The following is a 19,761-nucleotide window of genomic DNA, read 5'->3' on the forward strand; positions in this document are numbered from 1 at the left end:
CTAGACCCAATTTTTTAAATCATACTTTTAGCACGGTCTGCAGCAGGTGTGGCAGAGCATCTCTGCTCAGCCTGTGGTTTTCTGCTCTCATTTGGATTTCACATTATTGCTGCTTTTAGAGGAATAAAGTTTGTTGAAGGAAGCAGCATCGAGTTCCTTTGCATAGGCATACTGGTGCAGAATCAGTGCACAATCTACATAAAAAAATATCTGCACCATAATTGATAGGTTATTTTTTCTGCTCTGAAATTTGGTGTCTACATCAGTCCAGAAATATTGAATCAGTCGAGCTCTTATGTGCATATTGACAATACTACAGTAGATGTTAAACTGCAGTTAAACTTTGTTAGCTGTTTTACCATTTGCATTAATTTGTCTGACATTGCCTTGTGAGATTGTGGTTCCAGTTGTTATAAATTAAGTCAGAGTCTGTGCCTCTTTCCATCTGATACAGTGTCCATGCGGTCAGAGTCATTTAAAGTACATGTAAGTCTTTGTAAAATAAATGTTCGGTAGATAATCTTTGTTTCTGTACATCCAGAGATGCACACACTCTGAGTGACACGTCTGTGATCAGTCTTCACTCACAATGATAAAAAAACAGTTCATATGGATAATCCTTAAGTGTCCTTTCATCCAAAAACAAGAGGAGGACAGGAATGGGTTTCACAAACATCATCATCCATGCATTAATTGACGTAGTAAAGCCAGTAGATTAAGTTGAAGAGGGAGAATGAGAAGGGGAATATAATCCGTGACCATCTGTCGATGGCGTTCACGTCAGTGAGGTCTGGGATTTTGATTTTCAGCTGCGAGGATCGTCTCCGCAGTCGTGTTTTCTTTGGAAACGCGTTCCTGTCCACGCTGGAGCGGGTAGAATCGCACGCTCTGCTCGACTTCCTGTGCTGGATCCCCGTGTTTTCGTACAAGGTGGAGGAGGAGTTGTGGGTCTCGGTCATGGTGGTTGTGATCTCATTCTCTCCAACCTCGTTGTGGATCTCCAAGGTTGTCAGTAAAATGTTCCCCGGGGTGTCGACCTAGGTACAACAGATAGGAGCGGTGTTAAAAATGGGCTGTGAGCTGAGGCTTCAGTGACTGATGACACATGTAGAGTGTGCGTCGGGGCCCCGGGGCCGCCGACTTCCTACAGGCTGACAGATTACAGCGGGGAAAACAGAGAGCAGCCTTCAAAAGCAGGTTCTCTGTCCTAAAGTTAAATCAGTGCTCACAAATCAGCTCAAGGTTACACTGAGCGGCTCTTTTACTCATGACAGCTTTTGCTTCCCACACAAAAACATATAAATCATTCAGAGCTATGTGGCAAAAATAGAGGCACAATATGTACACAGCTAAACACCGGTGTGGTTCCAAGGAAAGAGGGAAGAGGAGGGAGAAGAGGTAATGTTTACATTCATGCTCCGTAAACTTTTCTGTTTAAGAATAATTTATATAATATCAAATACAGGTCCATCTAAGACCTTGTGTATCTGTTTAGTTAAAGGTTAAGGGGGGGATCCTATTTACTGTTTTTCAAACTTCAACTTATTTTTATGTTTGATGGTGTCTAATTTGCAATAACATTGTAGTTGCAAAAAATAATCACGAAATAACATTCAAATTGTTCCTGTTCAGCCAGCAGCGGTGAAACAGACTTTAATGCTATGGGGAATCATTTTAGAAAATATATTTTTCTACCATCAAAAAAATTGGTAGCACTTTGTTTTAGTGGTTCTCAATTACCAAGAACTTTTATAGTAATAAATGTAATTATCTAGTAATTTATCATGAATAAGGTGGTTATTACCTTTTTGTGAGTTGGTATTTTACGAGGTAATAACTCTGTTATATTAAGGAAGTATTTACCTAGTAATGATATATTAATTATAAAGCAGTTCCTTGGTAATTAGGTGTCACCTTCATTGTTTTATTGCACAGAATTCCAAATTAATATAGCTCCTGTTTTTTTATTCTTATTTTAATTGTTTTTTTTAATATAATTTATTTATGTTTCCTATTCTTATGTCAATCTTTCGTTATTTTTGCCCATCTCTTTTGTTGTATGGTTGCAATGCCAGAATTTCCCCTATTGGAGATCAATAAAGTATTATCATATCATATCATATCATATCATATCATATCAGCTTATTTTACATGTTATCAAATGTTTGTTTTAATCATGTGACAACATTACAGACACATCAGGCCCTGTGATGAATCCTTAGCACCCAAAATGCCTAAAACCTACGTACTTATGACAGTATAAAATAGAAATAGTCGATTATTTTGGATAGTTCAGTGTAAAAATTCTACATGTGGTGTCTTTAGGTTAAGTTAAATATTTGTAAATGCAGTCTGGTGCCTTTGCAGATCTTGATGTAGCAGCTAATTGTAGTTAAGAACAGGAAAGCGATCTGTTTTTTTAACATAAACTCTCCTTTAATGTTGCCAGATACTTATAATAACAATAAGACTTGTCATTAGTCATTTTCATGCCAAACCATTAAAAAGGGAAGGAGGCTGGTAAAAGGACAGAATTCCCTTTCAAAATATGGAGTAAATTAAAAGGGTGTCTCTTAGACATTAGATATGAATGATGATAATGTATTTGTGTTTCTAACTTACCGGAGAGAGTCCCTGCAGTCCTTGTTCTGTTTGCTTTAGTTTGAAGAGAAAAGGGAAAAGTAAATAATTAGCCTACTTAATGAGCCAGATAAGAACTGTAGGTATGTATCTCATGCAAGTTTTATGAAGACAAAACAAAAACATAAATTATAAAGTGTTGTTTGCTCCTGCATTATAAGATCAAAATGCAGGGCTACAAACACGTTGAAACAATGAAAACACCACAGATGGAGAGGGAACATGAGGAGAAATAAACATATATAAAATAACAGCCATGACAGAAACAGAAAGATGAGACGCTGGGACCAAACATGTTTGGCTGTCAAATGAGGCAGTTAAACTTTGCTGTGCAGGAGCAAAGTTGCTTCCCTGCAGCAGCAAAGTTTAAGCAGATGTCTCACAGATGTGACACAGCAGGCAGCGATAAACACTCACCCGTCGTGAGTGACGGCGCCCTTGTACCTGATTGGACATTTTAAGAGACGAAGACTTGCAATTTCCTCCTTCCTGGACGGACTACACACAACATAAAGAGAAACTCTTTGGTCTTAGCTTTGATCAGTTGTTGGCTGAGGAGTTCACAGAATATTTTAAACATTCAGACTGACTGCAGGGTCAAAACCATAGACTGAAATAGAAGCTGGATAAAGGTTGGGAAAATTTATTCAGGAACGGATCGGGGCTGCTTGTTTTATTATAATTGGGCTTCTATTGACATAGCTTTTTGCTCCAGCTGTAGATCCAATTCTTAAATCATATTTCACTAATGGTACTCAGGCACAACAATAACATTTTTGCAGCTCCATGCAGTTCTTGTTCTGCACCTGTTTGCTCCTCCACTCTCTGCTGAACGGAGCAGGGGACACTTTTCTTTGCAGATGAGCAGAAGAACTAATAAAACATGACATGCACATCCCTGTTTAGTTCATACATGAGGAGAAAACCTGCCCATTTCTACTAGTGCTATATCGATCAGTGCTATCATGGGGCTGTAGGCCGTGCAGGGAGAATTATTTGAAGAGGGCTATTTGCCCAAATACCTACCCTGAAATCAGAAAATATAATAAGAATTAAAACATGCTTCCATTTTCCTGACAGTGTAAATTCAGCGAGTAGTGGTGTTGTAAATGGTTCTGTGGTGGGAACATAATTTGGTAGGGGATTATTGATGCACTTTCTCTGACATCTTACATAATAGTGTACCAAACATGTTTCCCATACTCCGACAATGCATATAGAGATAGCACCCGAAGTTCATTTGTTCTGTAACCATAACTGATAAGGGATGAGGATATCCTCTGCGCTACTGTGCTGTGCATTTTTTGACAAGGCAGCACATTTCAACACAACAGCGTGGCTGTCCAAGGGTCGGCTCTGAATGATTTAATCCCTGATTATGATAAAATTTTAATGTCAAAGCCATGTAATATGGTTAATTTATATATTATTAGGTCATGCAGATGTGGAAAAGTTCTCTTATGCACTCTAACTCCATGGGACTTTTAGTACAGGTGAAAATACCTTAGTTTGTTCGTATTAATTGAGCTCGGGTTCCTCCCGCTTGTCTTGATCGTTGCTGAGATGTTTAGAAGGCCTCACAGCAGACAATTGGGACTTTTTCATTGGAACTTTTGGCCATGCCAATCCAAACCAAGCCGTGCTGATTTGCTTTTCCATCACCAGTTTGGCCATGGCGCGCTAAAATGGTCCTGCTCTAGAGCAGGGCCAAAGCGGGCCAGCCCCACCTCCAAGCATCCAATGCTGACGTCAAAGCTGTTCGCTGGGTCCCATTTGCTGGGGGGATTTACCCCTACGGCTACTGATACCTCCCCTCAATGACAAATTTTCAGCCCACGGGGAAACGGGGCTGAACGTTTCATCCCTACCTCTGCTCCAGCTGTCTATAACTCTAACAGTGGCGGCCTAACGTCAGCATTCACTGAACAACTTAAACATTTATGACACATGACCAAAACTCGAAGTTTATGTGCTCATACTACAGTCCGATAGCGCATGGCTGGAGTTTGGTTTGGTGTCCCTGCTTGCAACACAAAAAAGGAAAATGCACAAAAAGCCAGACTTGTGGCTTCAGTTTGCTAGTCCAGGCAGCTATGATTGATATTAAGTTTGAGTATTGAGTTTGGTGTGCATTTCTAAATTAAACACATAACACAGCACTGTTATGAGGATCTGCCTGACTAGAGTTACATGAAATAACTGGTGAAGGCTTTCTTGGTAGTTGGTGGTGGAATTCAAAAAGGCTACTCATGAGAATGTTTTTGCGTCTTAACAGAGTTGGACTTTAACAGAGGCACAGAATGAAAACAACATCAAGGACTTGACCTGCTGCAATGTGTGCACACTAATCTTTGGTTCTCCTATAAACTTGTGGCAGGGAGGCTGATCCAAACCATTTGTGACCAAAGCTGGTAAAAACTCCTGCAAGTCGCCCGAGGTCATTTTTGAGTTTTTTACACATTATGAAAGCGTAGATTCCAAGCTTTCAAACGGTCTATCATACACCTTAATCTGAGCATATTTTACAAAGATATGCTCATTTGACTGTTAACTTCTAGTTCCTGCTTCTTCTGAGAAAACTAGGCTCAAAGTTTCAGGACTTCTCCTACCTTCAGGCTGGCCGGGAGATGGGCATGAACAATAGGGCCACGTTTACATAAAGTCCACCCAAACCAAGCTTCTGAATCGGACTGGTGACGCTCATCAAAATATTCCCATAGGAAATACGCCGTCATCAAACTTGCCCTGTTGAGTGACCCTGAAGTTGTCCCAAGTCTGTTGATAATTCTTGCTGCCTCTTCATGTCTCTTCTACTTTTCTTCGCTGCAGGGTGCATCTTGAGGCTTGTTATTAAAGGTGATAACTACAAACAGCTGTAGTTACATGCCAAAGGGGGTGGCGTTTGAGCCATGTGGTGTTTGTTACTGTCCATCTCAATGGGCGAAACTGGGAACAATGGCAGACTGAATGGCCAATTATCACCCTGCAGTTTCGCTTTCCCCTCCCCTCAATCTCCCCTCAGAAACTATGAAAAGAGGGCATTTTTAAACACAAAATTAACGCTTTTAAATATCACATTTGTGTTACTTTTTTCATCGAATGAGTAGTTTAAATGTTGGACTTGCATAAAATGAGAAAAAAAGAAAAATGATCATTTTGAAGAAAACGATTTTGTATCCATTTTTCTCAACCAGCGGAATGCCGACTTGCAGGAACTTTATCTGGCTTCGGTCACATTTTTTTAACTGTTGGATTCCTCTAAAACCCACATACTGATGCTCTAAAACACCACAGCTCCTTGTCATTCACCTGCAAAATAACCATTGTTACATGGTTCTTTGGTAAACTGAATTTATCCTCACCTTGGGTTTATCAAACTTATCCCGGTTGTTGTTGGCCTTCTGGGCCTTCTCAGCCAGTTTCTTCTGCATTTGAGGTCCTCGTCCAAAGAAGATGTAATTGACGAAGGCGTACTCTAGCAGGGCCAGGAAGACGAACACGAAGCAGCCCATCAGGTACATGTCAATGGCTTTGACGTACGGGATTTTGGGCAGAGTCTCTCTTAAATGAGTGTTGATGGTTGTCATGGTCAGGACAGTGGTGATCCCTGGAAGAGAGTAGACATGAAAATTATAGTACAGCAACTCATTCACAAACACACAAAAAAAGGGTGTCTGTGGTTTTAAAAAACACATTACATGATTCTTATTAGTTTGAATTGTTGATATTTTGTTCTTGTCATATACATATAAACCTAGCACCCTAGCCTTTGTGGGATGAGCAGCGGAGCTGAGTATGTGGGTTGCGCTCATGAAAAACTTGCCAATCTCTGTCAAGTTGCATGAACAGCCCTTTTCAAGTCTGCTCTTTGTCTTGCTGGAAAATAAATCATTTCCCAAGATGCAGTTCTCTCCCGGACTAAATTAAGATTGTTCTTGTCACAGTGTCACTCCTCTGCTCACCTGCTGCATTTTCACTCACACTGCCTCTCCTCCACTCTGCCAGTCAGCCACGCCCACCTCATCAGCCAACTCTGCTCACCTGTGCTCTCAGCTGCCTCTCATGCTCAATCAAGCCAGTTTTAAGCCTCCTCTGCTCAGTCAGACTCTGCCAGATTGTTCTTAGCCCTCATGCAAGACTTTCCAGCACTCTCTTTAGGATTGACTACCCGGTACCGACCCTGCTTGTCTCTGACCTCTGAACCGCGTCTCTGCCCTGGAAATACACCAAAGCCTTCTGTTCCTGACCTCAAGTTTTTGCCTCTGTGGATTGGATTCTGTTTGCTTGGCTTCTGGACTCCTCAGCTGGTGTGTGACTGCTCTGCTCAGATACATGTGTTGCTATTGGGTACTAAAACCACCCGTTACAGTTCTCCAAATTTTCTTCTATTTTGCTGCATTCATTTTACCCTCGACCTATCTCCAAGCCTTCCAGGGCAGGCTGCCAAGAAGCATCCCCACAGCATGATGCTGCCATCACCATGCTTCACAGTGGGGATGATGTGCTTGTGGTGATGTGCAGTGTTCAGTGTCTGCCAAACATAGTGTCATGTCTGATGGCCAAAAAGCACCATTTTGGTCTCATCAGACCAAAGAACATTCTTCCATTTGACTATGAAGTCTCCCACATACCTTTTGGTGAGCTTTAGTTGAGTTTTCATCAAATGTGACTTGACTGGTGAAAATCCAGGGCAACAGATGTTATATGCTGCCTCTCCCATCTCAGCTGCTATGACTTGTAACTCCTTCAGAGTAGTCTTACGTGTCTTGGTGGCCTTTCTCATTAGTATCCTTCTTGCACGGTCACTCAGTTTGTGAGGACGGCCTGATCTAGGTAGATTTACACATGTGCCGTATTCCTTCCATTTCTTGATGATGGATTTAACTGAACTCCAAGGGATGTTCAGCACCTTGGAATTATTTTGTATCCATCCCCTGACTTATACTATTGATAACCTTTTCTCTAAGTTGTTTGAAGTGTTCTTTTGTCTTCATGGTGTAATGGTAGGAATACTGATTAACCAGTGATTGGACCTTCGAGAAACAGGTGTCTTTATACTACAATCACTGCACTCAGGTGATCCCCATTTCACTAATAATGAGACTACTAGCATCAATTTGCTGGACCTGTGTTGAATTAGGTCAGTCACTTTGAAGGGGTGAATATTTATGCAGTCACCTATTTTACGTTACATACACCCAAGGACATAATTCCTCCAGCCTTTACTACTGTCGGCACAAAAGTCTTCTGTGTGAAGTAAAGACATTCACTTATCAGTGGCAGCAGTCATTGTGGAGGAATTCAGGGGTGAAATCCTACATAAACACACCTGTTTACAGTCCAGCCTTGAGTCTGATAAAGTATCTTTAAGAGGTTCATTCATTCTGGTTTTAATCTAAACTTAAATCATAAAGTAAGGTAATTTGTGTTTGGTACATTATTTCTTTGTTGTAACAATGCTTCTTGGTAATAAATCTACTGTTGGAACGCCTGTTTATTACCCTTTTAAATGATGCCACATTTGTAAGGATCATGCATTTGTAGGATGAGCAGTAGAGCTGAGTATGTGGCTTGCGCCCATGAAAAATGTGCCAAATCTTCTCTGCCAATGCCAAACAGCTGATTCTGCCATTGACTCTTGTTTGGTGTTTGGTGGATTGGATGATTGAAGTTTGAAGAAACAAGACATATTGACAATTTGTCAATTTATTCATTTTACAAACAGGAGCCTCAGTAGCTTGTGGAAGAACCATACACAACCACAACAGCCTGGCACCTCCTCCTCATGCTGGTCACCCTAACCCTAACTCCTGGTCACACACTGCTGTGGGATGGCATCCCATTCTTCAACCAGCATTTGTCGCAAGTCAGCCAACGTGGTTGTGTTGGTCACTCTGGCACGAACAGCACACCCAAGCTGATCCTACAAGTGTTCAATGAGGTTAAGGTCAGGACTGCTGGCAGGCCATTCCATCCTCTACACTCCCAAGTTCTGGAGGTAGTCTCTGATAAACCCCGCTCTGTGGGGGCGAGTGTTGTCATCTTGGAGGATAGATGTTCTTGCTGACGGGGTGAAAAAAAAGTATTCTTGGGGTGTTGTCTTCTTGGGACGCCCACTTCGCAGCCTGTCTCTGACATTCCTCGTTACATGGAACTTGGCCTTCAGTTTGGAGATGGTACTAGGGTTCACTCCAAACAATGCCGCAACTTGGTTTTGCAGAACACCAGTTTGAAGTTGCCCAACCGATGGGCCCTATCCAGATCAGTCAAACGTAGCATGCTGATTCTTGAAGTAGACATCTACTGACCACTGTAGCAGAGCCCATGCTCACCCTGGGGGTACCAGAAGCTCAAAACAAGAGTCAATAGCAACAGCAAAATAAGCTGTTTGGCAAATCCTTACAAATATGGCATCATTTAAAAGGGTAATAAACAGGCTGTCCAATGGTATAAGATTTTTTACCAAGAAGCATTGTTACAACAAAGAAATAATGTACCAAACACAAATTTCCTTACTTTTTTATTTAAGTTTAAAATCATTTATGCTTTATCAAGGTATAAATGATTAAATATAAGAGGACAAAAACGCATCAAAAGAGAGCAATGCTCTTTTCTAACAAGGTCATTACCCTAAGCTTAAGTTCTAAACATTTCCATTAGACAGTACAACATTTAAAGAAAGGTCAAAGAGAAGTGAAAGCCTCTTCTGTTCAGGTTTCAATCTACTTGATTTAGCAGAGAAAGCTCCACTTTATGGTTTACAGCTCATGAAGCATACAGCGAGTAAACAGAGTCAGCAGATATTCTACCAACAGCAGTGTAGTAATTCTCCCCATAATGTGCACCATCAACAATAAATGTGTCTGTGCTGTTTTCACGTCTCCTGGATTTCTCACCAACCTGGACTGTGTGCGTCTATTTCTGTCGACTCAGGCTTACATAATTAAACTGAAAACTGTACAGTACTGTAGGTGTGTGGGTGTTAGCAGCGCTGTGGGTGTAGAGCATTGATTCCTGCAGAACAAAAGCAACGGCGAGAATCTCAAGTCTCTCTGAGCTCACAGGAGAGTGTTACTCAACAAATCCCAGGAATGTTTTCAGAGCAGCGCTGCACAATTTCATGTTTTCCCTTTCATTAGAGCGTCTATTATATTGTGTTTTAAGCCTGTAGAGCACTTTGATCAACTGATGCTCTGCAAACACATTTGACTTTAGTTTTAAACCACAATAACAATCATTTCCTAATAAATCCTACATGTTTGTTAGAAAAGTCTCCACTCTGGAGAGGCAGTCCCTGTTCAAAGGCCTGCAGGCCAGGACTATGAAACCAGAAGCATCAGACTGAAGGTTAAACTACAGAGCCGAGGTCAATCTACAGACGTATCATACCTAATGCAACTCTGGCAGCTGAGGCGTCATAATTTATCCAGAACGACACCCAGGAAAGGATGGTGATGAGGATGGAGGGCATGTACGTCTGCAGGATGAAGTACCCGATGTTTCGCTTCAGCTTGAAACTCAGAGACAGTCGAGGGTAGGCACCTGCAGAAGAAGAGAGAGAGAGGGGAGAGGAGACAAAGCCATGTTTGATTCAAGAGGAGTCAGAAGAGGTCTGCACTGGTTCTTATGGTGATGGCGTTATGAACTGTTCAGCTTCATGAAAATGAGCAAGCATGAGTCACGTTGTAGATTATCTTTGTGTAAGATTTTGTGTGTTGCAGGTCTGAAAAATTAAACTATCTTTGATCACAATTTTGATCTCAAATTATTCTTTTTTTAATTAGACTTACTTTTAAGATTATTTTTTTGAGCTTTTTGCCTTTATTTTGATAGGACGGCTGAAGAGAGACAGGAAATACAGGGCGAGAGAGTGGGGTGAAGACGTGGGCACCTGCTCTACCCACTGAGCTAAACCAACGCCCCTATGTATTTTGAATTTCTAGTAGGCCTACTAACTGGTGTTTACCAGAACCAGAACCAGTCAGTGACCAGAACAATCTAACTTATCCACCCACACATTAAAGTCAGCTCTATTTAATCTTTTGTCTTCATGCAACAACTTGATAGTCAGTGCATTAATATTTAAATATTTACCGTGTTATAGTTGGCACTATTTGGTGAAGGGGGTCTGAGGTCTTCTCCCACTAAGTATTTATTTCCCTGTATTCTGATCCATTTTATAAAACCAATTTGTGCATTTTCTGCACCACTTCAAAAAAATGAGTTACTTGTGTGTACTCCTTTGTCATTTTAATCTATCTTAGTATACATCAGGTACGTTTTCATACAGTCTCTTTGAAATATGGAATATTCAGTTGATTCAGAAAGTTTTTTTTTTATATTTTGTTAAGTTGTAACCTGAATTTTAGAAATTCTTTGCAATTTAGTTAAAATTAAAAACTGACCTCCCCCCATATTTCTGTACTATACGCACAATCAGTAAAATCTAATACAGAGATCACACAGAGAATATTCAAGGTCAGTTTTTTCTTCTGTATATTTTAAAGCAGTTAAAGTATTTACATTAAATTCATATGAGTGTCTTACATTTAAATTTACATTTTGCAATATGGATTAATTCAGTTAAAAGAAAATAAAGGTTCTGAAGTGCAAACCAAAATGTAAGGCTTTTTTTGAAACTAAAACTGGACTAAAGCCATCAAAGTTAAAAAGGACTAAAATGTGGCTAAAACCAAAAGAGCAGAGAATTGTAAACTGACAGAGCTGCAGACAAGTAGCCTCAGTCCATATTTAACTTGTTTGGTTTACAGAGTGTTTAGAATGATAAATTGAGCAAATTTCAACATAAAAAAGGATGGGATTAATTTCTGTAACACTTGGTCATGCAGTGATGAAGTTAACTTGTTTTAATGCAATCTTGATTTTCATTCATAAAGTGCAGGGGGGGAAAAGTACCAGGCTGTTGCACTCAAGTAAAAGTACAGTTACTTTGGTTTAAACATATTCAAACAGAAATAAAAGTACTGGGCTATAAACCTACTCAAGTAAAAGTAGAAAGTAAGTCATTTAAAGTTTACTTAAAGTACTGCATATCTGCTTTTGACTCCAAAGGGCTTTTCATTAGTGCTTCAAATTTGGTAATAGTGTGTGATTGCAATCATACTGGACAATATTATGATTGTGATTATGATATTAAGCATAAATGGTATTATAGGTCTTCTGCTCTCAATATGACCTCATATTTTCCAAGAAATAAATGTTTTTCCTTTTTTGAAAATAAATGTACTTATACAAATACAATATTATTTAAGTATAATAGCCATTTGTAGTACAATAAAACTACTGTAAACTCAAAGACCTTTCTGCAAGCATTTTTGTAAACCTTTCAATTACTTAAAACAATTTACACACTTGTGTAGTTGCACAGCCTCAAACTGGGATTAATGGTGCAGCACTAGTTTACAGTGAAATATAATCTTCTGGAATATAATTCTTTTCTTTGAGACTTCAAATCTCCTACCAGGTTGTTTATTATAAAGTGACTTAACCTAAAGTAAAATGCAACGGCTGTTTAGGGATAAACTATGAAATCATTCTGTTTTCATTAAATACTGACCATCATAATTTATGAAAGTCAAACTACTGGCAGTTTTCTTGACCTTCTTCATTTTTTAAGTCAGTGTTTTTTTTATTCAGTACTTGGTGCTTTATAAAATGTAACCAAAGTACATTACTTACTCCTGAAATATACTTAAGTAAAGGTAAAAGTAGTGATTTTAAAAACTACTTAAAAACCCCAAGTACACGAAAAACTATAAAATTACAGTAATTGGAGTAAATGCAATTAGTTGATTTCCACCTCTGATAAAATGGTGGGAAAACAAGAGCTGCAGACTGGGATGGTCTTGAACTGCATGCATTTAATAATGCTTAAAGTCAATGATTATATCATTAAAACATTTTTAATACTGATCACTGTCCAGACCTTGTGCACACAAATCACTTCCTTCTTCAGTAAAAAAGACTCAGATGTTAAAAATATTTACTTTGGTAAGCTTAGTGTGGAGAGATGGAGGTGCATATTAATAAAAGACAAGCTGTGCTGTACTGGTTTATTAGAAGAATCCTTTGGTTTGAAACCTTAAATAATTTACTTCTTAATGTCGTGAATTTAAAAATCGAGTGCCTCAGGGCTCAGTCTTGGGACTGCTGTCATTTACACTGTAGATTAACAGCATCAGTCATAATGTTCACAATGTAAATGTTCATCTATCTGCTGATGACGCTGTCATTTACGGCTCTGCTCCTAATCAGCATCAGGCTTTCTGTGGCTTACAAGAAGCCTTCGATTCTGTTCAGGATACTCTGAGTGCATCTTAAATCCTGACAAAACCAAACTCATGGTGTTTCAAACTCAAACAAAAAGTCCTTGAACCTTCCGTCTATCACCACATCTCAGGGTGATGCTTTAAATCAGTATTATAACAACTCTTTAACTTTTGTACTGCTTGATTAAGTGCTGTTTCCTTCTTTAGATGTAAACATGGTAAAAGACTAACCCTGTAGTTACATACAGTCTCATTAAGTGGCCTTGTTGCCCTGTAATACTTCCCTCTGTACGTTCTCTAACTGATTAAACACAAACTGTTGTTACTCCTCCTGTCCTGGAAGCACCTTCTAATGTAAAAATCATCATTAGAGTTTATTAGCATCACGATCTGTTCCTGACTGTAATAAGCTCAAATAACCCCTCTCAGTGTTATCTTCTCAGAAATGATCGGACAGTATCCATCATCCTCTCTGTTAAATCAGCGGTGGGAGTAATCTCTGTTTGGGGCCTCTGAGTTTTTCTGTTATAAGAGAATAATTCATGCTGTCGGCGCTCTGCTGCATGAATAAATAATAATTCTGTAAGTACAACCCCATTCTTTTATCAAGAGCTTGAAGAAACCGGAGGCTAATTACCTCTGTGTTATTATTCCCATTTCTAATGTATCAGGGAGAGAGGTCATGATCTGATACAAATCCCATAACAGGGAACGTCTAATTTGTAGATGAACTCTTCCAAGAAAACAAAGATAAAGTGGAGAGCCACTGATTCTCAGAATGATTGTGAAACAGTAGCAAACAGGAAAAACACTTCTGTAATCAGTTTCTTACTCTAAGTGGAAAAGACGAAAGGAATTAAAACATCCTGTTTGCTTTATCTGAAATATTCATTTTTTATTTTTCTGTCGGTTTGGAGTGCAGAGCTTTGTTGAAAATATAGCTTTAACTCAATCGGAAACGTCCTTGTTGCAAGCTGGTGTGATGTTTTGCTATCGCTAATAAAATGTGGTCAAACCAAACCAAGCTGATTATCCAAGTTTCAGGGTGGTTTTTTCAGGGACCCTGGCTTGTGTCCGAGTACATCTGACCCCAAAATCTGGTTCCATTTGATCCGTGTGAACACAAGCGTACTGTCCTTTTCAAGAGGTGGTCTTGTGCATTATTCATGTGGACTTTAATGGGGCACTACAGCTGTAAAGGCAATTCTTAAAGGGATATTTAAGGGGGCTGCACCTAATATTAATGTTTTTGAAAGCAAACTCAAGACCAACCTTTTTAGTCCTGCTTTTACGTGAATTCAATGCCCTCATTGCGGGGTAGGTTGGGTAGAGTGGGTTAGGGTCATACTTCCTTTTCTCTCCTTGAATTTATCTGTTTGTAAAGCACTGTGTGCGACATTTTCTTGTATGTAAAGTGCTTTATAAATAAAGTTTGATTGACTGATTGATTTAAGTGTTTTTAAAGTTGGGTCACATGAAGTATGTGGCTAAAGTAGTGCCATATCCTCCAAAGATTTCAGTGAGTCTTGCCCCTTCAAACAGGAGGTGCTTGGAGAAGCTAGGCTATACAGCATAGCAGACAGCTGCAGTTTTGTATTTTGGGGAGTTTCAGGTAAAAATAGGCCAAAATGTTGGCTCCATCGTACGCATATCAAAATGTTTTAAAAGCATTTCATCTTTCCCCCAGAAAGCCTCTGTGTTTGGGACTATTTTGCAATGCAAGCTTCAGCTACTGGCTACATGCTTTTCTGCCTCAGTGTGTCCAAACAGTTTGGGTCTGTGGGCTTCATCAGAGATGTCAACAACGAGCTAAGCTAAAAAAAACACTAAAATGATAATTTTGGCTCCGGTGACATCTGTTGCAGGTGCTGCAAAGAAATAACATTTCTGATATATAAATGACCATATCAGTTGTGTAGTACCATGGTACACTTACCTGTGGAAAAGACCACGTTCCTGGAAACCAGTTTGTAGTCAACTATGGAGAACTGGGGGAGCTCGATGCGTGTCACCCCAGTTACAGCATTGTCTCCTCCTTTCCAGTAAAACTCTATGTCATCTGTCGTGTATCCGTCTGCAAAAACAGCCACGAAAACAGATGGTAAGGTTTGTTTCTTAGAGGCAGGAAGGACCTGAAAGTGTGATGGTGTCATCTTACTGGAACCTTTAGATTTATGATGTACTTTTATTTGCTTGAGTGAGATCTGGAGGCTGATTTACTCTCAGTTATATGAATCACACAGACTCTCCCAGCTGAAAGTGCTGATCAGACAGAATTTAAATCTACACATAGATGCTGGCAGACATGCCCGTACCACATGTATGGTATGCATAACTTTAATTAGATCTAGCACGGACAGCCAAACATGCCATTAAGACTGATGAAGCTGGACTGATCATTAATGTGCTCAAATATGGAGATCAAAGTTGGTTGTGGGCCGTTTCCAGCTCAATCTGAAGAGGCTGCAGCAGGCAATCTCCCTGAGAAACGACAGCTTAATAAATCGAAAGCAATTCAGCAGTCGGTGCACTTTCTGTCCACAGTAGATGAGGAGTGTGAGAACTTTTTTATGAGGCTAACGGTGCTGTTCACAGGGATGAAAAAGTGCTGCTGTCCCTTGTATTTCTTTACGGCATACAAGATGTGGAGCTCCAACTTACAACTCTCAATTTCCAGAGTGCAGTTCTGCTCGTCCAGTGGGTATCTCCTCAGATCCATCATGCAGGCTGCTGTTGTCGTGATTCTGGAGCAAACAAAAGCAGAGGAGAGGAACATTGATCATGTGACCTTGTTTTAAACGTGCAGCTTATTTATGAAGACATGGTGTCGAAGCATGCTGTCTAACAGAGAAACGGTAAACTCAAAGTGATGTACTTTCTAACAGACAAGATAAAACTCATTTCACTGTAAGGAATTATTGCACAAAGTATCTTTGTGATGCACTGACAGTCATTATCATTTGTTATGGAAGTCAGAGTCCTTGTCAATTACTGCTAATGGCGCTTCCAGGCTTTTCAGAGCTGCAGAGTTAGACTGAGGAGCCAAATAAACATGAGAGGAGTTATGTGATATGAGCTGATGTGAGTCTGGAGAATAGCTGCCTTAATGGCTTCAACAAAACAAATAACACACTTTACTGTTTCTGTGAGAGATTAGATGAGATGGCATCAAAGTTAGGAGTTATTTGACTAATCAGGCTCTATAGTATGCCTGATGTAATGCATCGTAGTGTGCAGCACAGATCTATTTCCTATTTCCTCCTGATGCAGTTGTCATTTCTTATGCTTATTTCGTTTAACCCTTTATGGCCTACCATAGAAGGCAAAAACGAAAATAAAATGATTTTCAAAGAATTGTGCTCAATTTGCAAAAAGATGGCAGTATTTACAGTAGTGCAATCAAATCTGTAAGTGTGCCAGATACTTTTGAACATACATATGTTTGCAGATGACCATGTTGAAACAATAACAAGTGCGACTCGTGACCTGCAAGAAAACAATGCAATAGGTTCATGCAGACAAAAGTCATCATACGTCATAACGTAGACGTAAAGTAGGAAGGGCTGTGAAAGGCAGCAGTCTGGATTATATCATATGACATGGTTTTTTATGTGCGTGCTTTTTACTGCATTTCTGCAAAAGAAGGAAGGATATTTCTGGGAGGACGTAGTACTCCAGAACACATTGAAGGTGGGATATGTTAGTGTTACTCCTCCAGTTTTATATGCAAGAAGAATTATTGCTCTATCATTGGGTTGCAATTCTACCCGCAGTTATAAATAGATATACAATGTGAGCGCTGGTTTTAAAGGGGATTGCAAATGAACCTGTACTCTGATTGGCATCTCAGGTTTAACCTGACATTAGAGGGTTGCAATGGGAGGCCAGTCCCATGAAACTCACTGGATTGGGCGGTTTTAAAGTCTCTAGGGTTGAGGGTGGGAGGACAAAAAGTTGCTGCAGGTCCTGGAAAGCTTGTGCTTACGATGATGGAATTAAACGACTAATTTATCAAAGAGAAAATGTGTTGTTCTGACTCACAAAGACATAGCAATGGTGTTAATTTCATCAAATAAAACTGACTAAAAATGTTTTTCGACTACCTTTTTTTATACAAGGAAACTAAGACTAGCTAAAAGCTGATGATAAAAACCCTAATCAAATGTAAATTTAGTTTGCAGGAGGGAGACTAAAATGAGGCTAAAATGTTGGTGCTTGACTGTTGGATGTTCAATATTCATAATATTTCTCTACTTTGTGTATAATTAGGAGTGCACACCGTTAATTGCTAAAACGGTTAAATTTGTTCATCAAATTAGCCGGTGCAGGATTTATGAGTCAGTTAAACAAATTACCCATCATTTTTATAAGCACAGGCTTGAAATCCCAGACTATTATGCTCTTTTAAACAGTAATAAACCTCCCGCCACTAGAGGCCGCTGTAGCTTCAGTTAATGGCCCCTGCCTTCCTGTCTGGCACTTCCTGGATGTAAACACAAGATGCTCAGCAGTGGCTTAGTGGTTAGAGTGTGGTAGGAACAGCATGGTATGACAGTTTTTAAAATAGTAAATGCAAATAACGTGGTATGAAGGCTGGCGAGGGTTGAAGTCACGTATGACTCCCACCTGATGTGAAAAGACGCCACAGATCAAAGCAAAATATTAATGTGCAAAGAGGAACGAAGGCTGGCGGCGCTAGCTTGTGATGTTAGCCTTGCTGTAAAGAGAATATCAGGCTAACATCACACCCGCCAACTATGACCCTGTGAGGAATTTGTCTGTTTTTAAGGATTTTCTCCTCTTTAGACTAGTTGGTTTAACAAAATTTAAATGTGCATTCAGCCTAATATGGAAATAGATGCTTAGGAACATCTTTATGTATAATAGAGTTGGGAGCAATCAAAGTGTGCCAGTATTTTCATCAGTATATTTCAATTAATTAAAGGTGCATTAATGTAATTGTTTTACAAATAAATTCACATTAATTTGTGTAACTCTGTTAAACAAATCATCTTTTTGCTAGTCTTTATGGCTATAACTTGAGGGACATGAGCATTTATCATACCATGTCTCGTTCTCCCCTAAAAGAGGCAGCTTTGGAGGCTCTACTCACCTGAGGCCATAGAGAACTGTGCCATCGGGGTGTAGTCGAATCATCCTGTTCTTCACAGTGACCCCGTGAACGAAGGACTTCTTGTCATTGAGGAAATACGTGTCAGGTACCCAAAGCTGGTCTGCCACTCTGTTATCCAGGGTCAGATTCAGAGGGATCCCCACATACGCCAGCCTCTTATCTCTCCAGTACTGCTGGAAGTACATGGTCAATGTGTAGTCCTAAGGAGACAAAACCAGCAGGAAGTAGTGAAACCTCACAATAAGTCAGAAAAATGCTGGGATATCATATCCTACACACAGTATACATTATGCTGCAGTTTGTAAAAGCCATTGTTGCTGATATAATCCAATCCTTAGGCTGACTTTCTTATAAAATTAATGGAGGTTTTTTGCAACAAAAGTGATATAAATAGAATGGTAAAGCAGTAATTCTCATCAGTCTGCTCAGTGGGAACAACGAGAAACCTTTCTCAGCTGTTCAATGCAAAAAAAACTTGCAGCAGCTCTCTCAGACTATAGATTTCCATTACTGCAGACAGCACATCAACACTACATTTAGGGTTAGTGACTCACCACATTCACTTGATTTAAATGTATACTCATTTATAGAGACATTATAAAGAAAGGCATTTAAATAGCATTGAGACATGTTCTTAATTGTGATAAAAGTATAACTTACAGTGCATTTGGAAAGTGTTCAGACCCCTTCAATTTTGCTCTGTCCTAACCTGATGCTACAATTATGCAATTCACTCAGTACCCCATAATGACAAAGTGAAAACAGGATTGAAGAAATGTGTGCCAATATATCTAAAATAAAAATCTTAAACATCCCATTTATCTAATCTTTCAGCACCTCTGCAACTTGAAATCTAGCCCAGGTGCTTCCCATTTCTCTCAATCAAAAGTGTCAAAGGAACTTCCTGCAGAGCTCAGACACAGGACTGTTACAAGGCACAGATCTGGGGAAGGTTACAAAAAAAATCTGCTGCACAGAAGGTTCCCAAGAGCGCAGTTGCCCCCATCATTGTCAAATGAAAAAAGTCTGGCACAGCCAGGACTTTGAGCAATCAGGGAAGAAGAGCTTTGAACTGATGGTCACTCTGACTGAGCTCCAGAGATCCTTTGTGGAGACGGGACAAAGTTCAAGAAAGACAACCATCACTGCAGCTCTCCACTGATCTGGGCTTCATGGCAGTGGCTAGATAGAAGCCTCTTCTCAGTGTAAAATGCATGAAAGCCCTCTTTGAGTTTGCAAAAAGGCATGTGAAGGACTAGATTAACAAAGATTGAACTATTTAGCCTCAGTTCAGAATGTTATGTCTGGAGAAAATCAGGCATGGCTCATAATGTGCCCAGTACAAACCCAACAAGGAAGCATGATGGTGGCAGCATCATGCCGTGGGGGTATTTCTCATCAGGGACTGGGAGACTTGTCAGGGTTGACGGAACGCTAAATGATGCAATCACAGAAATAACCTTAATGAAAAAAACTGCTCCACAGCACTCAGGACCTCAGACTAGACCAAGAGTTCACCTTCCAACATGACAGTGACTCTAAGCACACAGCCAAGACAACACAGGAGTAGGTTAGGGACAACTCTGTGAATGTCTTCAAGTGGCCCAGCCAGAGCCCTGACTTGAACACAATTTAATAGACGTGAAAATGGCCATCCACAGACTCTCCCCATCCAACCTGACTTAGCTTGAGAGGATT

The 19,761-nt window shown here is 39.9% G+C and overlaps 1 protein-coding gene across 2 annotated transcripts in view; it reads right to left on the reverse strand.

Moving 5' to 3' along the window:
* Positions 1 to 259: 259 nt before the first annotated feature.
* The window catches only part of gabrb3 (gamma-aminobutyric acid type A receptor subunit beta3), a 43,010-nt gene continuing 23,508 nt past the window's right edge, over positions 260 to 19,761 (reverse strand). The window contains exons 4-11 of one of the 2 annotated variants that reach the window (XM_041792096.1): positions 18,043 to 18,263; positions 15,591 to 15,673; positions 14,866 to 15,003; positions 10,030 to 10,182; positions 6,003 to 6,247; positions 3,058 to 3,138; positions 2,623 to 2,655; positions 260 to 1,037 (exon numbers count right to left, since the gene is read on the reverse strand). In XM_041792096.1, coding sequence (XP_041648030.1) covers positions 690 to 1,037; positions 2,623 to 2,655; positions 3,058 to 3,138; positions 6,003 to 6,247; positions 10,030 to 10,182; positions 14,866 to 15,003; positions 15,591 to 15,673; positions 18,043 to 18,263 — 1,302 coding nt within the window. In that variant the 3' untranslated portion in view covers positions 260 to 689. The remainder of the gene's footprint in view (positions 1,038 to 2,622; positions 2,656 to 3,057; positions 3,139 to 6,002; positions 6,248 to 10,029; positions 10,183 to 14,865; positions 15,004 to 15,590; positions 15,674 to 18,042; positions 18,264 to 19,761) is intronic. The other variant, XM_041792095.1, reaches the window with a different exon arrangement.

Source organism: Cheilinus undulatus, linkage group 7 (genome assembly GCF_018320785.1).
Source record: "Cheilinus undulatus linkage group 7, ASM1832078v1, whole genome shotgun sequence".
Taxonomy (NCBI): Eukaryota; Metazoa; Chordata; class Actinopteri; order Labriformes; family Labridae; genus Cheilinus; species Cheilinus undulatus.